Here is a 24,834-nt window from a genome sequence, read left to right on the forward strand (position 1 = left end):
ATTGTACTTCTTTTTGTTTGATTTATTCCTAATTATTTTATCCTTTTGATGATACTGTAAATATAATTGTTCTCATAACTTTATTTTCAGATTGTTCATTTCAGGTATATAGAAATATAATTGATTTTTGTATATTGATCTTGTATCCTACAACCTTATTGACTTGTTTATTAGTTATAATAGTGTGTGTGTGTGTGTGCATGCGCACGTGTGTGTATCTGTCTGCCTGTATTCCTTAAGATTTTCGATATATACAACAATGTTATTTGCAAATAGAGGTAGTTTTACTTCTTAGTCTCCAATATGAATACCTTTTATTTATTTTTTTTGCCTAACTGCTCTGACTAGAACAGTGAGTATAATGTTCAATAATAGTGAAAACAGACATTCTTGTCTTTTTTTTTTTTTTGAGTTTAGGGAGTTTTTGGTCTTTCACCATTAAGTATGACATTACTTGTGAGTCTTTCTTGGATGCCTTTTATTAAGTCAAGGAAGCTCCCTTCCATTCCTAATTTCTTGAGTTTTTTTTTTTTTTTAAAACAACAAATCATTAAATGATGTAAGATTTTGTGAAATGCTTTTTCTGCCCTTAGTGAGATTATGATGTTTTTTTCCTTGATTAATAATATGGTCTATTACATTAATTAATTTTTGTTTGTTCAACCTCCCTTGCATTCCTAGCATAAATTTGACTTGACTATGCTGTCTGATTTTTAAAAATATGTTGCTGGATTCAGTTTGCTTGCCTATTTTTGAGAATTTTCCCTATACTCATAAGGAGTATTGGTTTTTAGCTTTCTTTTTTTCTAATGTCTTTGTCTGGTTTTGGTATCAGAGTAATATTGCTTCATAGGATGTGTTGTGAAATGTTCCTTCTTCTTTTGTTTTTCATAAGAATTTGTGAAGGATGAGTTGAATTTTTCTTTTTCTTTTTGAGATGAGTCTCACTCTGTCACCCAGACTGGGATGCAGTGGCTCGATCTCAGTGCACAGTGACCTCTGCCTCCCAGGTTCAAGTCGGCCTGAGCCTCCTGAGTAGCTGGGATTACAGGCATGCACCACCATGCCTGGCTATTTTTTGTATTTTTAGTAGAGATGGGGTTTTGCCGTCTTGGCTAGGCTGGTCTCGAACTCTAGATGTCAGGTGACCCACCCACCTTGGCCTCCCAAAGTGCTTGGATTATAGATGTGAGCCGCCATGTCCAGCCTTGAATTTTTCTTTAAGTGTTTGGTAGAATTTACTAATGGTCCTGGTCCTGGACTTCTTTTGCAGGAAGTTTTGGTTATTAATTCAATTTATTTGTCATAGTTCTATCTAGATTTCTGTTTTTTCTTTAGTCAGTTTAGTATTTTGCATCTTTCTAAGAATGTTTTTATCTTACCTAGGTTACCTAATTTGTTAACATACAATTGTTTGTAGTATTACCTTATAATTTTTTTTAAATTTCTGTCAGGTTAGCAGTAATGTCTCCTTTCATCCCTGATTTTAATAATTTGAGTGTTTTCTCATTGTTTTTGGCCAGCCTCGCTAAAAATTTGTCAATTTTGATATTTTAAAATAACTAACTTTGGTTAGTTTTCTTTACTTTTCTATTCTTGATTCATTTATTCCTGCTCTAATCTTTATTATTTTCTTCATTTACTAGCTTTGGCTTTAGTTTACTCTTATTTTTCTTAAGGAAGAAATTTAGATTTGTTTTTCAAGATTTTATTCTTTTTAAAATATAGGCATTAGCATCTATAAATTTCCATCTAAGCAGAGTTTCAGCTGCATTCTGTTAAGTTTTAATAGGTTGTGCTTTCCTTTTTATCTCTCTAAAAGTATTTGCTAATTTCTCTTTTGATTTTTTTTTGACTCAGTGGTTATTTAGGAGTGCATTGTTTAATTTCCACATATTTGTGAATTATCCAATTTCTGTTTTCATTCTGTATGGTTGGAGATTATACTCTGATAATTTCAGTCCTTTTAAATTTATTGAGGCTTGTTTTATGCTTAACATGTGGTTTATGTGTCCAAAACAAAATGGACAATGATCCATGTGTGCTGAGAAGAATGATATTCTACTGTTGTTGGTTGGATGTGTTCTTTAATTGTCTATTAGGTCTGCTTGGTTGTGGTGGTGTTCAGATCTTCTATGTCTTTGTTGATCTTCTGTCTAGATATTCTACCCATTATTAAACATGGATATTGAAGTTTCTACCTATAATTCTTGAAATGCCTATTTTTCGTTTCTGTTTAGTTGGTTTTTGCTTCATGTCTATTGGGGCTCTTTTGTTAGGTGCGTATATGTTTGTTTTTCCTTCACTTCTTCTCAAATGCTCTTCCCTTCGTATATAGATCTGAGTTTCTGAGATGTATCTTTCTTTTGTTTTCTTTTAAAAAAAAATATTTAGAGACAGAGTCTCACTCTCACCCAGGCTAGAGTGCAGTGGGATGATCATAGCTTACTGTTACCTCAAAAGTCTGGGCTCAAGTGATTCTACCACATGAGCCTCTCGAGTAGCTAGGACTAGAGGTGCACACCACCATGCCTGGTGTGTGTGTGTGTGTGTGTGTGTGTGTGTGCGCGCGCGCGTGCGTGTGTGTGTGTGTTTCTTTTTTTTGATAGAGACAGGGCCTTGCATGATGCCCAGGTGGTCTTGATCTCCTGGCCTCAAGCAATTCTCCTACCTTAGCTTCTCAAAGCACCGATATTGCAGGCATGAGCCACTGCGCCTGGCCTTTTCTTCTTTCTGAAGAATTTCTTTTAACATTTCTTGCAAGTAAGTCTGCTGGCAACAAATTCTCTCAATTTTTGATTGCCCAAGAAAGTATTTCTCATTCACTTTTGAAGAGTAATTTTATTGATTTTGGAATTCTAGGTTAGTGGGGTGTTTATTTCAACAGATTAAATATTTCACTGTATTCTTTCTTGCATTGTTTCTGAAGATAAGTATGGACCATACTTTCTTGTTTCTTTGCATGTCTCTCTCATAAATTCTTGTTGAAAACTGGACTATTTATTTATTTATTTATTTTGAGACAGAGTCTTGCTCAGTGGTCCAGGGTGGAGTGCAGTGGTGTAATCACAGCTCACTGCAGCCTCAACCTCCCAGGCTCAAGTGCTCTTTGCATCTCAGCCTCTTGGTGGCTGAGACCATGGGTGCATGCCACCATGCCTGGTCAATTTTCTTTATTTTTACTTTTTCTAGAGACAGAGTCTCAGTATGTTGCCCAGGCTGGTCTTGAACTTCTGAGCTCAAGTGATCCTCCTGCTTCAGCCTCCCAAAATGCTGGGATTACAGGCATGAGCCATCATGCTAGGCCCATGACACTTTAAATAATATAATGTGGTATTTGCAGAAATCATGTTCTCATCCCTTTTTATGTTTTGTTGTTGTCACTGCCTGTTGTTCATTTGTTTATTCACTTTCCCAAATTTTATAAAGTCTGTATTCTTTGTTATACATGGCCACTGGAGTCTCTGATTGGTTAGCTTAGTCATCAGCTCACAGTTGGACATAAATTTCCTTCTATGCCTAGAAACAATATCTCCCAATTTTTACTGAGGGGCTTTTTTGGATTGGAGCATTCCTTCAACACTTAACTATGCGGTCCATTTCCTGCTTGGGTAGAGCTGCAAGGTCAGTTGGAGGTGAGAGGTTAGGGTCTTCTCAGGTCTTTCCTGAGCAAGCACCTCTCTCCCTGGGAATGGTTATGTCTCTGCACGTGAGTGGTTTCCTAGATTTTTAAGAAGATGTGGGAGCTTTTTCAAGTCCCGATTGACATCTCATTCCCCAGCTTTTCCCTTGAAGCTTTTTGGTTGCCTATTTTCTGCCCTGTTATCCACCTATTCAGGCAGCCATGATTTTAAACAACTGCCTCTGAATTTTTTCTAACAAATGCCTTTTCATGGTAAGCTGTGCTCACTGAGTGAGCTCTAACTCAATTCAAATGAAGACAGCCTTGGGAGTAGGATGTTTCAGGGAAACATCAGGCCAAATAATGATAATTTTCTGGTAAGGAGGCTTTCACAGAGCTCCAGCCCTGTTCTGTCCACTCGAGCGACTGTCAGCCTACTGGGTTTTCCCTGTGATTGAAGGCTGATGGTTTTCAAGACTACATCAGAGCCGGTGGGCAGTGGGGAGGCAAGTGAAGAGAAATGGGAATGAAGCAAGTTAAAATGCCACAAAACCTGTTCTTCATATTGAGATTCAGCCATTCGGAGGAATAAATGCTCCCCAGCTTGCTGTAAGCCTTTGGTTAATTTCCAGAGTTCTGAAATAATTGATTTCCACAATTTTTCCCAGTGTCTTCATTGATTTAATGGAGGAGAGGATTTTCAGAGGTCCTTACTCCAGCAGTTTCGCTCCTGTCATCCCAGCTCTGCCTCTGACTACATGTTGGATTTATACAGAGGCACTTCAAAAAAGCTCAGAGAATCGAAACTTTCTTCCCCTTACTGCCTACCAAAGAAATGAGTCAGTGACAGTCAAGATGTAGGTGGATTTTTCTATCCAAAAGTCTCTTTATTTTGCTGTTTTTAAAGTTTATTGGATATGCTAAAAACAAGGAGTCCAAAATTATGACTTTTGTGTTCACTTTAAGAATAGTCTGAAACATCGGTAAAGCAGATTATGACTAGCATCATTTTTACACTCTCCAGCTGTCCTTTCAGAAAAGGAATAGATAGGAAACCGGACACATTTGGGATGTATGCTTTAAGGTAATGTCATCTGTTTTCTTTTATATCACAGGGACTTAATGTGCAAAATGGCGATTACACCAGATTGGCTTAGGTCGCATTCTCGCGCACGAAAATTTACACATTCAAGACCCCATTCTTCACCATGTAGAGTATATTCAAGGAATGGTTCCCCAAATATGTTCAGATCTTGTTCACGTAAGTATTCACGAGCGAATAAGAACACTAACAGTAGATATCACTTATGTGTATTTAATATGGACCAAGCTTAGTTCAAAGGATTCACATGACATTTGATCCTCACAGTAACTCCATGAATAAGTTCTGTTTTTGTCCCTATTTTCTTTTTTTTAATTGCATTTTAAGTTTTGGGGTACATGTGCAGGACATGCAAGATCGTTGCATAGGTACACACATGGCAGTGTGATTTGCTGTCTTCCTCCCCTTCACCCACATCTGGCATTTCTCCCCATGCTATCCCTCCCCAGCTCCACCCCCCACTGTCCCTCCCCTATTCCCCCTAATAGACCCCAGTGTGTACTGCTCCCCTCCCTGTGTCCATGTGTTCTCATTGTTCATCACCCACCTATGAGTAAGAACATGCAGTCTTTCATTTTCTGTTCTTGTGTCAGTTTGCTGAGAATGATGTTCTCCAGATTCATCCATGTCCCTACAAACGACACGAACTCATCATTTTGGATTGCTGCATAATATTCCATGGTGTATATGTGCCACATTTTCCCAGTCCAGTTTATCATCGATGGGCATTTGGGTTGGTTCCAGGTCTTTGCTATTGTAAACAGTGCTGCAATGAACATTCGTGTGCATGTGTCCTTATAGCAGAACGATTCATGGTCCTTTGGATATATACCCAGTAATGGGATTGCTGGGTCAAATGGAATTTCTATTTCTAGGTCCTTGAGGAATCGCCACACTGTCTTCCACAATGGTTGAACTAATTTACACTCCCATCAGCAGTGTAAAAGTGTTCCTATTTCTCCACATCCTCTCCAGCATCTGTTGTCTCCAGATTTTTTAATGATCGCCATTCTAACTGGTGAGAGATGGTATCTCAATGTAGTTGTGATTTGCATTTCTCTAATGACCAGTGATGATGAGTATTTGTTCATATGTTTGTTGGCCTCATGTATGTCTTCTTTGGTACAGTGTCTGTTCATATCCTTTGCCCATTTTTGAATGGGCTTGTTTGTTTTTTTCTTGTAAATCTGTTTGAGTTCTTTGTAAATTCTGGATATCAGCCCTTTGTCAGATGGGTGAACTGCAAAAATTTTTTCCCATTCTGTTGGTTGCCGATTCACTCTAATGACTGTTTCTTTTGCCATGCAGAAGCTGTGAAGGTTGATTAGGTCCCATTTGTCTATTTTGGCTTTTGTTGCCAATGCTTTTAGTGTTTTGGTCATGAAGTCCTTGCCTACTCCTATGTCCTGAATGGTTTTGCCTAGATTTTCTTCTAGGGTTTTTATGGTGCCAGGTCTTACCTTTAAGTCTTTAATCCATCTGGAGTTAATTTTAGTGTAAGGTGTCAGGAAGGGGTCCAGTTTCTGCTTTCTGCACGTGGCTAGCCAGTTTTCCCAACACCATTTATTAAACAGGGAATCCTTTCCCCATTGCTTGTTTTTATCAGGTTTATCAAAGATTGTATGGTAGTGGGTATGTTGTGTTGTCTCCGATGGCTCTGTTCTGTTCCATTGGTCTATATCTCTGTTTTGGTACCAGTACCATGCTATTTTGAATACTGTAGCCTTGTAGTATAGTTTGAAGTCCGGTAGTGTGATGCCTCCTGCTGTGTTCTTGTTGCTTAGAATTGACTTGGCTATGCGGGCTCTCTTTTGGTTCCATATGAGGTTTAAGGTGGTTTTTTCCAGTTCTGTGAAGAAGATCATTGGTGGCTTGATGGGGATAGCATTGAGTCTGTAAATTACTTTGGGCACTATGGCCATTTTCATGATATTGATTCTTCCTAACCATGAACATGGAATGTTTCTCCATCTGTTCGTGTCCTCTTTTATTTCGTTGAGCAGTGGTTTGTAGTTGTCCTTGAAGAGGTTCTTTACGTTCCTTGTAAGTTGTATTCCTAGGCATTTTATTCTCTTTGTAGCAATTGTGAATGGCAGTTCATTCTTGATTTGGCTCTCTTTCGGTCTCTTATTGGTGTAGAGGAATGCTTGTGATTTTTGCACATTGATTTTGTATCCTGAGACTTTGCTGAAGTTGCTTATCAGTTTCAGGAGATTTTGGGCTGAGACGATGGGGTCGTCTAGATATACAATCATGACGTCTGCAAATAGAGACAATTTGGCTTCCTCCTTTCCTATCTGAATACCCTTTAATTTTTTTTCTTGCCTGATTGTTCTGGCTAGAACTTCCAGTACTATATTGAATAGGAGTGGTGAGAGAGGGCATCCTTGTCTAGTGCCAGATTTCAAAGGGAATGCTTCCAGTTTTTGCCCGTTCAGTATGATATTGGCTGTTGGTTTGTCGTAAATAACTTTTATTATTTTGAGATATGTTCCATCAATGCCGAGTTTATTGAGGGTTTTTAGCATAAAGGGCTGTTGAATTTTGTCAAAGGCCTTCTCTGCATCAATTGAGATAATCATGTGGTTTTTGTTTTTGGTTCTGTTTATGTGGTGAATTACGTTTATAGACTTGCGTATGTTGAACCAGCCTTGCATCTCCCGGATGAATCCTACTTGATCATGGTGGATAAGCTTTTTGATGTGCTGTTGCAATCGGCTTGCCAGTATTTTATTGAAGATTTTTGCGTCTGTGTTCATCATGGGTACTGGCCTGAAGTTTTCTTTTCTTGTTGAGTCTCTGCTGGGTTTTGGTATCAGGATGATGTTGGTCTCATAAAATGATTTGGGAAGGATTTCCTCTTTCTGGATTATTTGGAATAGTTTCAGAAGGAATGGTAACAGTTCCTCTTTGTGTGTCTGGTAGAATTTGGCTGTGAACCCATCTGGACCTGGGCTTATTTTGTGTGGTAGGCTCTTAATTGCTGCCTCAACTTCAGACCTTGTTATTGGTCTATTCATAGTTTCAGCTTCCTCCTGGTTTAGGCTTGGGAGGACACAAGTGTCCAGGAATTTATCCATTTCTTCCACGTTTCCTAGCTTATGTACATAGAGTTGTTTGTAATATTCTCTGATGATGGTTTGAATTTCTGTGGAATCTGTGGTGATTTCCCCTTTATCATTTTTTATTGCATCTATTTGGTTATTCTCTCTTTTCTTTTTTATCAATCTGGCTAGTGGTCTGTCTATTTTGTTGATCTTTTAGAAAACCAGGTCTTGGATTTATTGATTTTTTTGAAGGGTTTTTCATGTCTCTATCTCCTTCAGTTCTGCTCTGATGTTAGTTATTCCTTGTCTTCTGCTAGGTTTTGAGTTTTTTTGATCTTGCTCCTCTAGCTCTTTCAATTTTGACGATAGGGTGTCAATTTTGGATCTCTCCACTCTTCTCATGTGGGCACTTATTGCTATATATTTTCCTGTATAGACTGCTTTAATTTTGTCCCAGAGATTCTGGTATGTTGTGTCTTCGTTCTTGTTGGTTTCAAAGAACTTCTTTATTTCTGCCTTCATTTCATTGTTTATCCAGTCAACATTCAAGAGCCAGTTGTTCAGTTCCCATGAAGCTGTGCGGTTCTGAGTTAGTTTCTGAATTCTGAGTTCTAACTTGATTGCACTATGGTCTGAGAGACTGTTTGTTATGATTTCAGTTGTTTTGCATTTGCTGAGGAGTGAGTGATTTACTTCCAATTATGTGGTCAATTTTCGAGTAGGTGTGATGTGGTGCTGAGAAGAAAGTATATTCTGTGGATTTGGGGTGGAGAGTTCTGTAAATATCTATCAGGTTTGCTTGTTCCAGATCTGAGTTCAAGTCCTGGATATCCTTGTTAATTTTCTGTCTGGTTGATCTGTCTAATATTGACAGTGGAGTGTTAAAGTCTCTCACTATTATTGTGTGGGAGTCTAAGTCTCTTTGTAAGTCATTAAGAACTTGCCTTATATATCTGGGTGCTCCTGTATTGGGTCCATGTATATTTAGGATTGTTAGCTCTTCTTGTTGTATTGATCCTTTTACCATTATATAATGTCCTTTGTTTCTTTTGATCTTTGTTGCTTTAAAGTCTATTTTATCAGAGACAGGAATTGCAACTCCTACTTTTTTTTCTCTCCATTTGCTTGGTAAATCTTCCTCCATCCCTTTATTTTGAGCCTTTATGTATCTTTGCATGAGAGATGGGTTTTCTGGATACAGCACACTGATTGGTTTTGGCTTTTTATCCAATTTGCCAGTCTGTGTCAATTCATCGGTGCATTTAGCCCATTTACATTTAGGGTTAATATCGTTATGTGTGAATTCGATACTGCCATTTTGATGCTAGCTGGCTGTTTTGCCCATTAGTTGATGCAGATTCTTCATTTTGTTGATGCTCTTTAGCATTTGGTATGTTTTTGGAATGGCTGGTACTGGTTGTTCCTTTCTATGTGTAGTGCCTCTTTCAAGAGGTCTTGTAAAGCAGGCCTGGTGGTGACAAAATCTCTGAGTACTTGCTTGTTCACAAAGGATTTTATTTTTCCTTCACTTATGAAGCTCAGTTTGGCTGGATATGAAATTCAGGGTTGAAAATTCTTTTTTTTTTTTCTTTTTTATTGCATTTTAGGTTTTGGGGTACATGTGCAGAACATGCAAGACAGTTGCATAGGTACACACATGGCAGTGTGTTTTGCTGCCCTCCTCTCCTTCACCCACATTTGGCATTTCTCCCCAGGTTATCCCTTCCCAGCTCCCCCCGCCACTCTCTCTCGCCTAGTCCCCATACTAGACCTCAGTGTTTAGTACTCCCTTCCCTGTGTCCATGTGTTCGTATTTTTCATCACCTGCCTACAAGTGAGAATATGCGGTATTTCATTTTCTGTTCTATTGTCAGTTTACTGAGAATGATGTTCTCCAGATTCATCCATGTCCCTACAAACGACACGAACTCATCATTTTGGATTGCTGCATAATATTCCATGGTGTATATGTGCCACATTTTTCCAATCCAGTCTGTCATCGATGGGCATTTGGGTTGATTCCAGGTCTTTGCTATTGTAAACAGTGCTGCAATGAACATTCGTGTGCATGTGTCCTTACAGTAGAATGATTTATAGTCCTTTGGATATATACCCAGTAATGGGATTGCTGGGTCAAACGGAATTTCTATTTCTAAGGCCTTGAGGAATCGCCACACTGTTTTCCACAATGGTTGAACTAATTTACACTCTCACCAACAGTGTAAAAGTGTTCCTTTTTCTCCACATCCTCTCCAGCATCTGTTGTCTCCAGATTTTTTAATGATTGCCATTCTAACTGGCATGAGATGGTATCTCAATGTGGTTTTGATTTGCATCTCTGTAATGACCAGTGATGATGAGCATTTTCTCATTATGTTTGTTGCCCTTATGTATGTCTTCTTTTGTAAAGTGTCTGTTCATATCCTTTGCCCATTTTTGAATGGGCTTTTTTGTCTTTTTCCTGTAAATCTGTTTGAGTTCTTTGTAAATTCTGGATATCAGCCCTGTGTCAGATGGGTAAACTGCAAACATTTTTTCCCATTCTGTTGGTTGCCGATTCACTCTAGTGACTGTTTCTTTTGCTATGCAGAAGCTGTGAAGTTTGATTAGGTCCCATTTGTCTATTTTGGCTTTTGTTGCCAATGCTTTTGGTGTTTTGGTCATGAGGTCCTTGCCTACTCCTATGTCCTGAATGGTTTTGCCTAGATTTTCTTCTAGGGTTTTTATGGTGCCAGATCTTACGTTTAAGTCTTTAATCCATCTGGAGTTAATTTTGGTGTAAGGTGTCAGGAAGGGGTCCAGTTTCTGCTTTCTGCACATGGTTAGCCAGTTTTCCCAAAACCATTTATTAAACAGGGAATGTTTTCCCCATTGCTTGTTTTTGTCAGGTTTATCCAAGACTGTATGGTAGTCGATATGTTGTGTTGTCTCCGATGGCTCTGTTCTGTTCCGTTGGTCTATATCTCTGTTTTGGTACCAGTACCATGCTGTTTTGATTACTGTAGCCTTGTAGTATAGTTTGAAGTCCGGTAGTGTGATGCCTCTTGCTGTGTTCTTTTTGCTTAGAATTGACTTGGCTATACGGGCTGTCTTTTGAAAATTTTTTTCTTTAAGAATGTTGAATATTTGCCCCCTTGTCTTCTGGCTTGTAGGGTTTCTGCTGAGAGATCTGCTGTGAGTCTGATGGGCTTTCTTTTGTGGGTTACTCGATTTTTTTCTCTGGCTGCCCTTAGCATTTTCTTTTTCATTTCAACCCTGGTGAATATGAGGATTATGTGCCTTCGGGTTGCTCTTCTTGTGGAATATCTTTGTGGTGGTCTGTGTATTTTCTGGACTTGAATATTGGCTTGCCTTGCTTGGTTGGGGAAATTTTCCTGGATAATATTCTGAAGAGTATTTTCCAGCTTGGATTCATTCTCTTCGTCACGTTCAGTTACACCTATTAAACATAGATTAGGTCTCTTCACATAGTCCCAAATTTCTTGGAGAGTTTGTTTATTCCTATTTGTGCTTTTTTCTCTAATCTTGGTTTCTCATTTTATTTCATTGAGTGGATCTTTGACCTCTGATATTATTTCTTCTGCTTGGTCAATTCAGCTGTTGAGACTTGTGCATGCTTTGCGAAGTTCTCGTGTTGTGTTTTTCAGCTCCATCAATTCACTCATGTTCCTCTCTAAGTTGTCTATTCTAGTTATCATTTCCTCAAATCTTTTTTCAAGGTTCTTAGTTTCTTTGCATTGGGTTAGACTGTGTTCTTTTAGCTCACGGAAGTTTCTTATTACCCACCTTCTGAAGTCTGATTCTGTAATTTCATCACACTCATTCTCCATCCAGCTTTGTTTTCTTGCTGGTGAGGGATTGTGGTCCCTTGTAGGAGGTGAGGTGTTCCGGTTTGGGATGTTTTTGTCCTTGTTGCACTGGTTTCATTCCATCTTTGTGGATTTATCCACCTGTCATCTGAGTAGTTGCTGACTTTCCGATTGGGTCTCTGAGTGGATGTCTGGATTGTTGATGATGAAGTATTTCTGTTTCTTAGTTTTTTTCCTAGCCGCTCTGCTGTAGGACTGCTGAGGTCCACTCCAGGCCCTGCTTGCCTGGGGAACACCTGTAGCAGCTGCAGAACAATGAGGGTTGCTACCAGTTTTTTCTTTTGCTATCTTTGTCCCAGAATGATGCCTGCCAAATGTCAGTCTGATCAGTCCTTTTTGAGGTGACTCTTTGGCTATACGGGTGTCAGGGAGCTGCTTCAGGAGACAGTCTGTACTTTATAGGAGCTCAGTTGCTGAGCTGTGAGCTCTGTTGTTCATTCAGGGCTGCTAGGCAGGTACGTTTAAGTCTGCTGCAGCAGAACTCATAAAGCCCGTTTTTTCCCTCAGGTGCTCTGTCCCAAGGAGTTAGGGCTTTATTTATGAGTGTCCGTTGCACTGTCCTGCCCATCAAGGAGGCAGTCTAGTCATTGCCTGCCTGCCAAGGCTCTGCCCTGCTGTTGTGGGTTCCACCCTGTTGCCGTGGGCTCTGCTCTGCTGCTGAATATAATTCCCTGTAGTCCTGTTTATATGGGTGTGTTTATAACTGCTGTGGCGATGGTAGCCCGCCTCTCTAATGGCGGACTCTCTCTGTTATGGTGGGTTGCCGTGGCAATGGCAGTCTGCGTCAGCAATGGCAGAGTACCTCAGTAGGGGTGGAGTGCCTCAGTAGTGGCAGAGGCCCCTTCCCCACCGAGCTGCATCGTCCTGGGTTCAGCTGTGCTTGCCGTGAAACTCAACCCCGAGCGTTTCCAATTGCTGTTTTGTTTGTTTTTGTGGGGGTGGGATCTGCAGAGCCTGATCACCTGGCTTCCTGCCTCAGAGCTCTTTTGTTTTTTTAAGTAGAATGGTTGACTCTCTCACAGGTGTTTCAGTCGCCTGCTGAAAGGGCCCTGGGTTCTGTGTGATTTCCCATGCAGCAGCCCACTGCTGTGGCTCAAACATCAGTGCCTGGGAGTTTCCTGGCCTGGCTTACTGTTTCAGTCCCGTTTAATCAGATGAATGTGCTAATCAGCCTTCCCAAATCTCAAGTTGCCGGTTTAACAGGGCAACCAGACCAGTGTATTTTGTATGGAGTGCCACTGTGCTGCAGTGCCGGCCGAAACAGCTGTGCTGGTGGCCCGTGGGGCTCCTACACCTGGGAATCTCCTGGTCTGTCGGGAATAAAGATCTATCTGGAAATGCGGTGTCCACTCACCCTCTGGGCTTTCACTGGGAGCTGCAATCCTGAGTTGCTCCTATAGTGCCATCTTCTTCTCTGACTCGCAAGCTCTGCTTTTTTTTATTGTCCCTAATTTCTGTAGGGGAAATTGGGACACAGGTTGATTAACCTATTTGCCTAAAAGTTACGTAGTTTTTAAGTGGCATTTCAGGATTTGAACCCAGGGAGTGTGATTCCAGAATTCAGGCACTTAGCTCCCTCCTATGTTATATTCATAAAAAGTCACTTGGTAAATTTTTTTTTAGCAGTTTTAGGTGTACAGAAGAAGTGAGTATAAAATACAGGAAGTTCCCATACACCCTCTCACTCCCTGTTTCCCCATAACTAACATCTCATATTAGTGTGGTACATTCGTTACAATTTATGAACTCATACTGATAACATTATAATTACCTAAAGTTCATAGTTTATAATAGGGTTCACTCTTGGTGGTGTACATTGTATTCATTTTAGACAAAGATGTAAAATGCCATGGATTTACCAGGCACAGTGGCTCATGCCTGTAATCCCAGCCCTTTGGGAGGTCGAGGCAGGAGGATTGCTTGAGCCCAGGGTTCCAGACCAAGCTGAGCAACATAGTAAGGCCTTGTCTCTACTAGATATAAATACAAAAAATGAGCCAGGCATAGTGGTGCATGCCTATAGTCCCAGCTACTTGAAAGGCTGAGGTGGGAGGATTGCTTGAGCCCTGGAAGTCAAGACTTCAGTGAGCCATGATTGTGCCACAGCACTCCAACCTGGGTGACAGAGTGAGACCCTGTCTCCAAATAATAATAATAATAATAATAATAATAATAATAAATGGACATCTTGGTTGCCTCCATGTTTGGCAATTATAACTGAAGCTTTCATAAGCATTCATGTACTTGTTTTTATGTGGACATAGGTTTTCAACTCATTTGGAGTTCTTACCAGTTTTAAAAGCAACAGAATTTGACATGATTATTTGCCAAAAATATATATCCTTGAATTTATTAGTTCTTTCATTTACCCATTCATTTATTGACAAACATTTTCCAAGCTGTAATATGTGACAGGCACTGTAATAGGTGCTGAGAATAAAAAGATGGACCTGACAGAAGGCCTGCCCTAGACAAGCTCACAGTCTAGAGAGGGAGATAAAGAATTCAAGTCACGTGAGGCAAATGCTATAAGACACACTTACACAGCACAGCATGAACACAGCCTGAGGAATCAGCAGGGCTCAGAGGGTCCACTGTGAAAGGAGAAGTTGGGTTCTGCCTTGTCACTGGAGGAAGCCATCCCTGTCATGACACTTGTGCTTACTTGCAACTGTCACAACGTGAACCACCCGGTCCCATGCCTGCAAAATACAGATTTTGTTTCCAACAACCATGTATTTACCCAAACTCAGGGGTCTGTTTCTAAGGAGAAAGAGGAGAGTGGGTATCGGGGATTAATTTAGCAGTTTCTAAACATAAAAATATATCATCAACAATAAATACATTCTAGTTCAATAGTTCCATGTCTATATAATTTAGATATATCTTTAATTAACTAAGTTTCTGATGGTACAAAGAAGACTAGAGTGAGGTGAGATGATTGGGTTAAAAGGTGTTCCTACTCTTTTTTTTTTTTTCTTTTTGAGACAGAGTCATACTCTGTCGTCCAGGCTGGAATGCAATGGCATGATCTCGGCTCACTGCAATCTCCACCTCCTGGGTTCAAGTGATTCTCATGACTCAGCCTCCTGAGTAGCTGGGATCACAGGCACATACTACGACACCTGGCTAATTTTTGTATTTATTTATTTTGTGTTTTGAGAAAGAATCTCACACTCTGTCCCAGGCTGGAGTGTAGTGGTGCAATCTCAGCTCACTGCAACTTCCGCCTCCCAGGTTTAAGCAATTCTCCTGCCTTAGCCTCCTGAGTACTACAGGCACATGCCACCACACCCCGACTAATTTTTTGTAGTTTTAGTAGAGACAGGGTTTCACTGTGTCAGCCAGGATGGTCTTGATCTCCTGACCTCATGATCCACCCTCCTTGGCCTCCCAAAGTGCTGGAAAGGTGTGAGCCACCGCTCCAGGACTGATTTGTGTATTTTTAGTAGAGACAGGATTTCATCATGTTGGCCAAGCTGGTGTCTGAGGTGTGAGCGCTGGTGAGACTCCACAGCTCTCTCTGCACTGGAGCCCAGACACCAACTTTGCATATGGCAGGGAGATCTCTCTGCTTTATGGCCTGCCTGCCATTTTTGGGTGGTTTCTTGGGAGGTCTCTCTGTTCTCCAGCTCTTCCATGGCTTTCTGTACCTGGGAATGTCTCTGTCCACCCTGTGGCCCTGCCTTTAACTTACAGCGGGGCACTGACACTTATTGAAGGACCCCTATGCTTCCAAGAGTTTGCTTGAACTCTTCTTCCCTGTATTCAGCCTTTGGTAAACAGCTGCCCTGGACTTGTGAAAAACCCTGTGTGCCAGGCTTGGGCGGATCACACAGCTCTCCTGTAGCCTCAGCCTTTGGTGCAGTGCTGCTTATGTGCACTGGGGGAAGGCCCAAGAGGGCGGGCCCAGACCTGCTCTGTGACCAAGGCCCCTGGGAGTTTCATCCATCTGTCAGCCTCCTGTGTCAGCTAAACACTGGGTTGTTTACTTCCGACCCTGTCTGTAATGAATTTGCTTTTCACCCACTATGCCACAGGGATAGAAGGAGTTATCATTCTTCTCTCTCTGACGAGTGGCTTGTCCTTTCCTGAATGATAGTTTCTTTGCATCCTCAGATCTCTGATGGATTTTAAAACTATATATATACTTTAGCTTATCCTACTCATTCTCATTGTTAGGGTGACAGTGACAGTCTGTTGTGACTTTCCATATCCTAAACGGATACAGAAAATTTTGTCAAATTGCCCTCCAGAAAGATGGTATCAATTTGTACTCCCACCAGCAGGTTATGCAAGTTGGGTTACTGCTTTCATTTTCATTCTCAGATGTTGCATTAGGCACATGGAGTAAAAAGTTTTTCTTCATGTATTTTAAAATAGTCTCAAATCAATATTTTTTGATTTTTTTTTTTTTTGAGATGGAGTCTCACTCTGTCACCAGGCTGGAGTGCAGTGGCGCAATCTCAGCTCACTGCAACCTCCACCTGCCAGGCTCAAGCGATTCTCCTGCCCCAGCCTCCCAGGTAGCTGGGAGTACAGGCGCATGCCACCACACCCAGCTAATTTTTGTAGAGATAGGATTTCACCACGGTGATCAGGATGGTCTCAATCTCTTGACTTCGTGATCCACCAGCCCTGGCCTCCTAAAGTGCTGGGATTATAGGTGTGAGCCACCATGCCCAGCCTCTGATTCTTTTAAATTACAATTATTGGTTGCAATGGTGAGGTTTCTAGGAAAGCAACTAAAAATATATAGGAGAGGTCCGAGAAAGAATTTCGAGACGGAGGCATACATTAAAAAGAGGGATTCCCTCTGACACTGAGGGCAGGAGGAGGATTTTCAGGCTGGGCAAAGAGGGAGAAATAGTGCTCACCAGCTGATGCTGGGTCATGCAGCTGCTGTGTGTGACTCAGCTGTTTCTGAGATTCTGAGTGACAGCCAGAAGTGGAAGGGAAGCCCAAGTGCTTCCTGCATTTCTGTGTTCTTGGAACTCTTGTGGGAGGCTTAAGTTCCTGCTTCTCCCCCAGGGCTCTGTGCTCATTCCTCTTTTCCCTGTCTGCCCTCTCTTCAGTGAGTCATCTGGCTCCATGTTCTGAAATACCACCTGTAACCAAAATAATAGTTCCATCCTGACTTCCCTGCCAAGCTCCCAATTGTATATCTAGCTGCCTTGCTGACCTTTCTGAGTGTACCGCATCTAATGGGTATCTCAGAGCTGAACTGGCTAAACCGCTATCTTGACTCCCCCATGTTCTCCATCTCAGCAATGACACTGTCATTCGTCTAGTTCCTCACATCCAGCACCAAGGGATTATCCTTGATTTCTCTATTTTCTTTAACACCCCCCACACACCTCCTCAGCCAATCCATCAGCAAAACCTTGTCAGCTACAGAACTCATAGATCATGTCTCTTATCTGTCTACTTTCTGTCTACCTTCAGGGCTACCACCTGGTTCAAGCCACAGTTATCCCCTAGACCTTGGAGCAGCCTCCTCTCTGGCCTCCCTTCCTCATTTTGTGCTCCCTTTGAGCTATTCTTTTTTTTTTTTTTTGAGATGGAGTTTTACTCTTGTCGCCCAGGCTGGAGTGCAGTGGCGCAATCTTGGCTCACTGCAACCTCCGTCTCCCGGGTTCAAGTGATTTTTCTGCCTCAGCCTCCGAGTAGCTGGGATTACAGGCATCTGCCACCACGCGTGGCTAATTTTTGTATTTTTAGTAGAGATGGGGTTTTGCATGTTGGCCAAGCTGGTCTTGCACTCCTGACATTAGGTGATCCACCCACCTCAGCCTCCCAAAGTCCATTCTTTACAGAGCAGCCAGAACATTTTTTTAAAAACCCCACACATATGCTGTGTTAGATAACATTGCTTTCCTGCTTTAATTCTCCTGAGCCTTCCCATTGCACTTTGAAGAAAATGCCATCCTTTCTGCAGGTGTCTGAAGCCTACGTGGACTGGCCCTCTCCTCCCATGGCCCAAGCTCTCACTGTTCTCCATCCTACCTGCTACGTGCCACACTTTGTCCACTCCGGCCTTTCTGCTTTCCTGGATGTATCAAGCTCCTTGCTCAGGGTTTTTTTACTGGTTGCTATGGTTTCCCTGTTGCAGACATTCTTACTTCAGCTTCTTGACGGGCTGGCTCATTTTTATGTTTCTGGGTTTCAGCTCACAAACCCACTTTGGAGCAGACTTCCTTGACCATCCTCTCTAAAACAGCCCCCCAGCTGCACTCTGCCTCATTGTTCTGCCTTTCCATCTTCATGGCATGCGTCACTGTGCATCATGACCCTATTGTTTATTTATTTATTGGCTTCTTGTCTGTCGTCTCACCTCCAGATTGTAAGCTGTACCTGTCTTATTCACGGCAGTGCCCTCAGGGCTGAAAACTGATTGAAATCTGATAGATGGTGAAATACGATGTTTTTTGAATGAATCAATTCCACTTCCTTACAAGTCAGTGTTTCCCACAGCCCCTTCTCCTCTCCCATTGGGCGTGTTTCCCGTGGCTTCCATGCAGTTGGTTCCTATGCTTACATCTCTAGCCTCTCTGATCTCCAGATTATGTGTTCAACTTTCAGATGGACATCCCGCTTAGATAGCCCAGGCTGAACTCATGAGCTTCCCCATAAGCTTTTTCTTCTTCTCTTCTAAGTATCTATTGCTGTGTGCAAACTCCCTAAACATCTTGACTTGAAATAGCAACAGTCATTTATTTTGCTCACAGATCTGCAGTTTGGGCAGGTCAGCTTTTCTCTGCTCCATGCAGTCTAGCCGGGGAGGTACAGAGGCTGGTCTGCCTTCACATTGCGGGCTGGAGTCCTCAAATGGCTAGGAGTAGATGCAGGCTGTTGCCTGGAACCTTGGCTAAGGCTGTTGCCCAGAACCCCTCCATGTGGCATCTTGGGGTGGCTTCTTGGCTTCCTCACAGCCAAGTGGTGAGCATCTAAAGAGGACCAGGCATGGCTGGGCACGGTGGCTCACGTCTGTAATCTCAGCACTTTGGGAGGCTGAAGTGGGTGGATCATATGAGGTCAGGAGTTCCGGACCAGCCTGACTAACATGATGAAACCTTGTCTCTACTAGAATATACAAAAATTATCCAGGCATGGCAGCAGGCACCTGTAATTCCAGCTACTCAGAAGGCTAAGGCAGGAGAACTGCTTGAACCCAGGAGGTGGATGTTGCAGTGAGCTAAGATCGTGCCACTGCATTCCAGCCTGGGCAACAGATTGATACTCTGTCTCAGTAAATAAATAAATAGGCAGGCAGAGGCCGTAGCACCTTGCGTGACCTCATGTTGGAGATCACACATGTCCTGTATCATCCTGTTAGATATCCATTCTGCCATCATCATGGGCCCACCAGATTCAAGGGGGAACATATGCCCACTTCTGGCGGGAGGAGTGTTCACATGACCTTGTGCTGGGAGATCTTGCTGTGCCCGTCTTGGAAAATACCATCTGTTGCATCTTCCCTCTTCCCTTTCTAAGTGAGGGCTGCTGCTCCTGCCCCACCACCAAGCAGATGCAGGTGTTCCATCCTCGTTCTGTGCCTCACCTGGCCCCTCCAACCAGAGGATTCCATAGACCTCCCCTTTGACCTTTTATTCATCTGAAGTGTTTGCTCTGTGACCATCACGCTAGTACAGAGCTGTGTCAACTCTCTCCTGAGCAGCTGTGGTCACCCAGCCTGTCTCCACCCTATCATTCTCCTTCCCTTTCATTTCCTCCACTACACGGTACCAGGGGAAAGTGAAGAATAAAAATTGGGTTATGTTGTTTTGATGACAGTCCCACTGTGGCATCTTATAACTCCAGAGCACTAAGCCCAAGGATAGGCCCTGCTGACTTTTCCCATCCCATCTCTTGGCCGATGCTCCTCTGCTTGTCCCTGCCCCCATCCTCCTTTTGCCCAGACTGGCCACACCCATAGAAGCCTCACTTCCGGCTCTGCTGCCTCAGGAACACCAAGTTGCTTTCCACTGAGAAGGCTTTCCTGTCGCCTTCCATCCTGTCGCCCCAAACCAGCTATCCTCTGTTTAGGTCTGCCATGCCCCCAGCAGACACCTAGTGCCTGTCTCCACACCAGATCGCCACATCCCAATCACAGAATCACCTCTCTTTTGGAGGCTCTGGGCATCAGGTGTGCAAGAGTCATCCCCAGCCCCCAGCACAGGTCCTGTGTGTGCTGGGCCCTCAGTGGATGTCAGGGGGGAATCCACGATGGCGGCACAGCCCTTGTGTGGGGTGGTAGTACCCCCCAGAGCCTGCTGTGCTGTGGCTCATGGGGTTAGGGCCTGCAGCAGATCTCCATGGCAGTGTAACTGTGGGGTGCCTGCACATTCTCTCGTGTACCACCCTACAGTTCCGAGGAAATCCCAGCCTGCCCTCTGGATGGGTTCAAGTTGGTGCACTGAGATCTTTTGAGTCTTTCACCTGCCCAGGTCAGCCCAAGACTAAAGCTATCACTGTCCTTACACCAGAAATGTGCAATAGCTTGATAAGAAATTTTCATTCAAAGGGAAAGAACTAGCATCCTCCCTCCCTAGCTGCTGCTTGTGAATATTATTATAAAGGATAAGGCAATGTTAAAGCCCTTTTCTTACATAGATTTACTGTTTAAGAAAGAGCTACTAAATAAACTGTGGTGACCAAGTTTATCTAATAAATAAGTAGGAGGGATTTACCAATGACCATTATTCTTGATCTCCTCTCTCAAATGGAATAATTCTGTCTTCATGCATATGGTATGGACTGGCACCGTAACTTGGTTTGTACTCACCATATTTACTTATGTAATTTCCTACCTAATGTTCCTATCATTGTTTTTATCTTGCAGAGGGGAAGGAGGCCCATGGTGTATTCACCTCTCCTTCACTGACACCTGGGGCTCAGGACCTAAAACATTAGTCAAGACATTATTCCTTTCTTCCAAAAAAGTTCAAAACCCAAAAGCTTATTTAGACCACTCGAAACGTTTTCATATCTTCATTTTAGTGTCCAGCTCTTCCTTGTCTTTGAAAGTGAAATGATCTAGGTTTAAGAATTACATGTTTTTCCTTCAAAAATTGGCAAGGAGATGAAAGGTGAATATAATATTTTAAAGATTTATTTGAATGCTATTAACCAAATTTGCTTTCAGTATCCATGTTTTTAGCTTGTACTTACCTATGTCTTTTAGAGGGAAGATTGTTATTTTTTCCTTATTAATGTCATTGCTAATATTCTATAATGACCAAATTTCAGAGTTGAAAGATGATTGTAGAGTTTTCATGACAATCATCGAATGGTTATACATGTAAACCTAAATATAGTGGGAGAAATACCATTTAAGAAGTTTTCTGGGTTCTGTTAAACACTGTAAGTGTTTTGTTTAGTATGTTGGCTTTAAACATGTTTAATAAATAGCTGTATCTCTTTTATAGCCACAGCTGTTGCAAATCCAACACTGTCCTCCTTAGACGTTAAACGGATTTTATTTCAAAAAATTACCGACAGAGGGGAGGAGTTGAAAAAAGCCTTTCAGCTGCTTGATACTGGTCAGAACTCGACTGTGTCAAAAAGTGAACTGAGAAGAATTATCGCAGACTTCCTGATGCCGCTCACACGAGAACAGTTTCAGGATGTGTTGGCTCAGGTGCTGTATGTTGCACATGCTTAGAATCATTCAATTCCAGACAAGCTCAGGGGAGAATATAACCCATCCTGACTTTCTCCCACTGTTGCCACTGAGTAGTTGAATAGTTGAAGTTTTGTTTATTTTTCATAATTCACTTAATTAAGGCTGACGTAGATGATCATGATTGACAGATACTCGGTCATATTTTGCATGTAGCACTTCTCCAGCCAGTTTCTTTTCTTTTCTTTCTTTTGAGACAGAGTTTTGCTCTTGTTGCCCAGGCTGGAGTTCAGTGGCATGATCTTGGCTCACTACAACCTCTGACTCCCAGGTTCAAGCGATTCTCCTACCTCAGCCTCCCTAGTAGCTGGGATTACAGGTGTGGGCCACCATGCCCAGCTAATTTTGTATTTTTAGTAGAGATGGGGTTTCACTATGTTGGCCACGCTGGTCTTGAACTCCTGACCTCAGGTGATCAGCCCACCTCAGCCTCCCAAAGTGCTGGGATTATAGGCATGAGCTGCTGCACTTGGCCTTCTTTTCATTTATTTTAAGGGTCCATATAAATGTATTTGGGTCAACTTATATTTTGGAGCTTAGCATTTTGTTATTTTTTCTTGCATCAAATAGTTATTGAGCATCTGCTACCTGGTAGACCCAATGCTAGACACTGTGGTGCAGATAAATCACATTCAGGCCCTGCCCTTGAGGGGCTCCCAGCCCAGTGAGATGCTTATGGAGTGTCGGCAAGTGCTGGGGCAGGGTTCACTGCAGGGTGGCTGGGAGTTACAGGATGGCAGGCTATCTGAAAATGAGGACAGGTAGTCCAGAAAGGCTTTTTGGAGGAGGGGTATTTCACTTAGTTTTGACTGAGGAGTGGGTATTTGCAAGATGAGAGGGGATAGCCTGTGTGAAAACTCGGATGCCCGCATTTGCCTGCCATGCTTATTCAGGGACCTGGGTAGTTCTGTGATTTCTATTGGAAGTGAAGAAATATGGATCATGTTGTAACTAGAGGGGCCAATCCAGAAAAGCACATAGTAAAACAGTTCAACCTTTATCCTAGAGGGATGTGGAGGATGAGGGCCCTTGGCCACCTGGTGGTGTACCATACCAGGTGGCCAAGGGAAGAAAGGAGTGAAAATGTGTGGACTGTGTCCTTGGGGCCCTTAAAAAAGGAATACAAAATGCAGTAGGAATTAAAGACTTTTTTTTTTTTCCCCCGAGACGGAGTTTCACTCTTATTACCCAGGCTGCCATGGCGCAATCTCGGCTCACTGCAACCTCTGCCTCCCAGGTTCAATCGATTCTCCTGTCTCAGCCTTCTGAGTAGCTGGGATTACAGGTGCCTGCCATTATGCCTGGCTGATTTTTGTATTTTTAGTAGAGACGGGGTTTCACCATGTTGGCCAGGCTGGTGTCGAACTCTTGACCTCAGGTGATCCACCTGCCTCCGCCTCCCAAAGTGCTGGGATTACAGGTGTGAGCCACCACGCCCGGTGGAATCAAACACTTCTAAAATAAGTCTATAGTGATCAAAAGTAGAAAATTTGGGCTACAATAATATTGTTAGTACTGCATTTAACCCAATAACTAAATTTGCATACACACACATACATGCACACACACAGACAAGTACTCTAGCCTGGATGACACAGCTAGTGAGACTCCATCTCAAAACAAACAAACAAAAAAAACTAATGAATGAGTAAATATATATATACAATCTTGGCTCACTGGAACCTCCACCTCCCAGTTCAAGTGATTTTCGTACTTCAGCCTCCCAAGTAGTGGGATTACAGGCATGTGCCACTGTGCCCAGCTAATTTTTGTATTTTTGGTAGAAACAGGGTTTCATCATGTTGGCCAGGCTGGTCTCGAATTCCTGACCTCAAGTGATCAGTCTGCCTTGGCCTCCCTAAGTGCTGGGATTACAAAGATGTGAGCCACTGTGTCTGGCCTCATTCATTAGTTCTTAATCAGAATCTGACTTCATGCTATCTCCTAGTAATTTAAAAACTTATTTCTTTTTAGAATTTGCTGTATACCACAACTGACCCACTGTGTATACTTTCAATACAGGGGAATTAAGTGTTATGAAAACAAATAGACTGGGCGCAGTGGCTCACGCCTGTAATCCCAGCACTTTGGGAGGCTGAGGTGGGCGGATCACCAACCTCAGGTAATCAAGACCAGCCTGACCAACATGGAGAAACCCCATCTCTATTAAAAATGCAAAATTAGCTGGGCGTGGTGGTGCATGTCTGTAATCCCAGCTACTCAGAGGCTGAGGCAGGAGAATCACTTGAACCCAGGAGGTGGAGGTTGCAGTGAGCTGAGATCATGCCATTGTACTCCAGCCTGGGCAAAAAGAGTGAAACTCCTTCTCAAAAAGAAAAGAAAGGAAAAACAAATAGATCAGTGAATTTTAGGCATTCCTAAATTCCAGTCTTAATTTCAAGGACTGATTCTCTTCTTTTTTTCTGACTTAAACAAAATATATACAGTTCTATTTGTTTCTTCTTATGCATAGCATGTTCTGTTTCAAAGTTTTCTCTTCCCTCTAATGCTGTCTTTTTTTTTGAATTTGTCAAGTTTTGAGCCATAATTTTCCCAAATATTTTTTTCTGTCCCATTCTTTCCTCTCTTAAACATTTTGATATGTCCCACTGGGCTCTGAGGCTCAGTTTATTAAAAAATTTGTTTATTCTATCATTCAGATTGGATAATGTCTATTGATCTGTCTTTAAGTTCACTGACTCTTATCATCTTCATTCTGCTATTAAGCCCACGCCTTGAATTTTTACTTTTAGACATTGTATATTACAGTTGTAGAATTTCCATTTGATTCCTCTTTATGATCTCTTTACCTGCTTAGATTTTCTGTTTTTCTTCAGTTATGAGCATGTATCTTTCGACTCTGAGCACAGTTAAGATAGCTGCTTTAAAGTTCTTGTCTAGTAATTCTCATGTTAGTCATCTCAAGGTTGGCCTGCATTGATTGTCTTTTCCATTGAGAAGGGTCTTATTTCCCTGGTTGTTTATATTTGAGTATGTTTAGATAATATCCCAGAACAGAGCTATCCAAAAGAAATATACTGTGAGTAGATCAGGTGTGGTGGTTCATGCCTGTAATCCCAGTGCTTTGGGAGGCCCAAGTAGGATCATCGCTTGAGCCAAGGAGTTCAAGACAAGCCTTGGCAACATAGGGAGACCCCATCTCTACCGAAAATTTAAAAATTAGCTGACCTTGAGCCCAGGTGTTGGAGGTTGCAGTGAGCCAAGATCACGAGATGCATTCTAGCCTGGGTGACAGAGCAAGACCCTGTCTCAAAAAAAAAAAAAAAAAAAAAAATGTATGTATCTACTGTGAGCCACCTATGTTAATATTTTTATTCAACCCTATATATCCAGAATATTTCATTTCAACACGTAATTACTGTTAACATTGTTGATAAAACATTCAATAATTCTTTCTGCCTACTAAGGCTTCAAACCTGGTGCGTGCTTTCAACTTAGAGCAGACTTCAGTTCAGACACTAAATCTCTTGATTGGTATTTGTATTTCATAA

At 42.1% G+C, this 24,834-nt stretch overlaps 1 protein-coding gene across 21 annotated transcripts in view; it reads left to right on the forward strand.

The window, feature by feature from the left end:
* The window catches only part of EFCAB6 (EF-hand calcium binding domain 6), a 304,726-nt gene that overhangs the window by 32,749 nt on the left and 247,143 nt on the right, over window positions 1-24,834 (forward strand). For 6 of the 21 annotated variants that reach the window (XM_017964036.4, XM_035265359.3, XM_035265349.3 and 3 more), the window contains 2 exons: window positions 4,738-4,883; window positions 21,069-21,280. The exons of 1 other annotated variant lie outside the window; for it this stretch is intronic. In XM_017964036.4, the coding sequence (XP_017819525.4) occupies window positions 4,738-4,883; window positions 21,069-21,280 (358 nt within the window). Of the gene's footprint in view, window positions 1-4,737; window positions 4,884-5,599; window positions 5,743-21,068; window positions 21,281-24,834 lie in introns of those variants that run through there. 14 more of the 21 variants (XM_078333471.1, XM_035265376.3, XM_054238785.2 and 11 more) reach the window with 6 other exon arrangements.

The sequence above is a fragment of the Callithrix jacchus genome, chromosome 1 (genome assembly GCF_049354715.1).
Source record: "Callithrix jacchus isolate 240 chromosome 1, calJac240_pri, whole genome shotgun sequence".
NCBI classification, from domain to species: domain Eukaryota; kingdom Metazoa; phylum Chordata; class Mammalia; order Primates; family Cebidae; genus Callithrix; species Callithrix jacchus.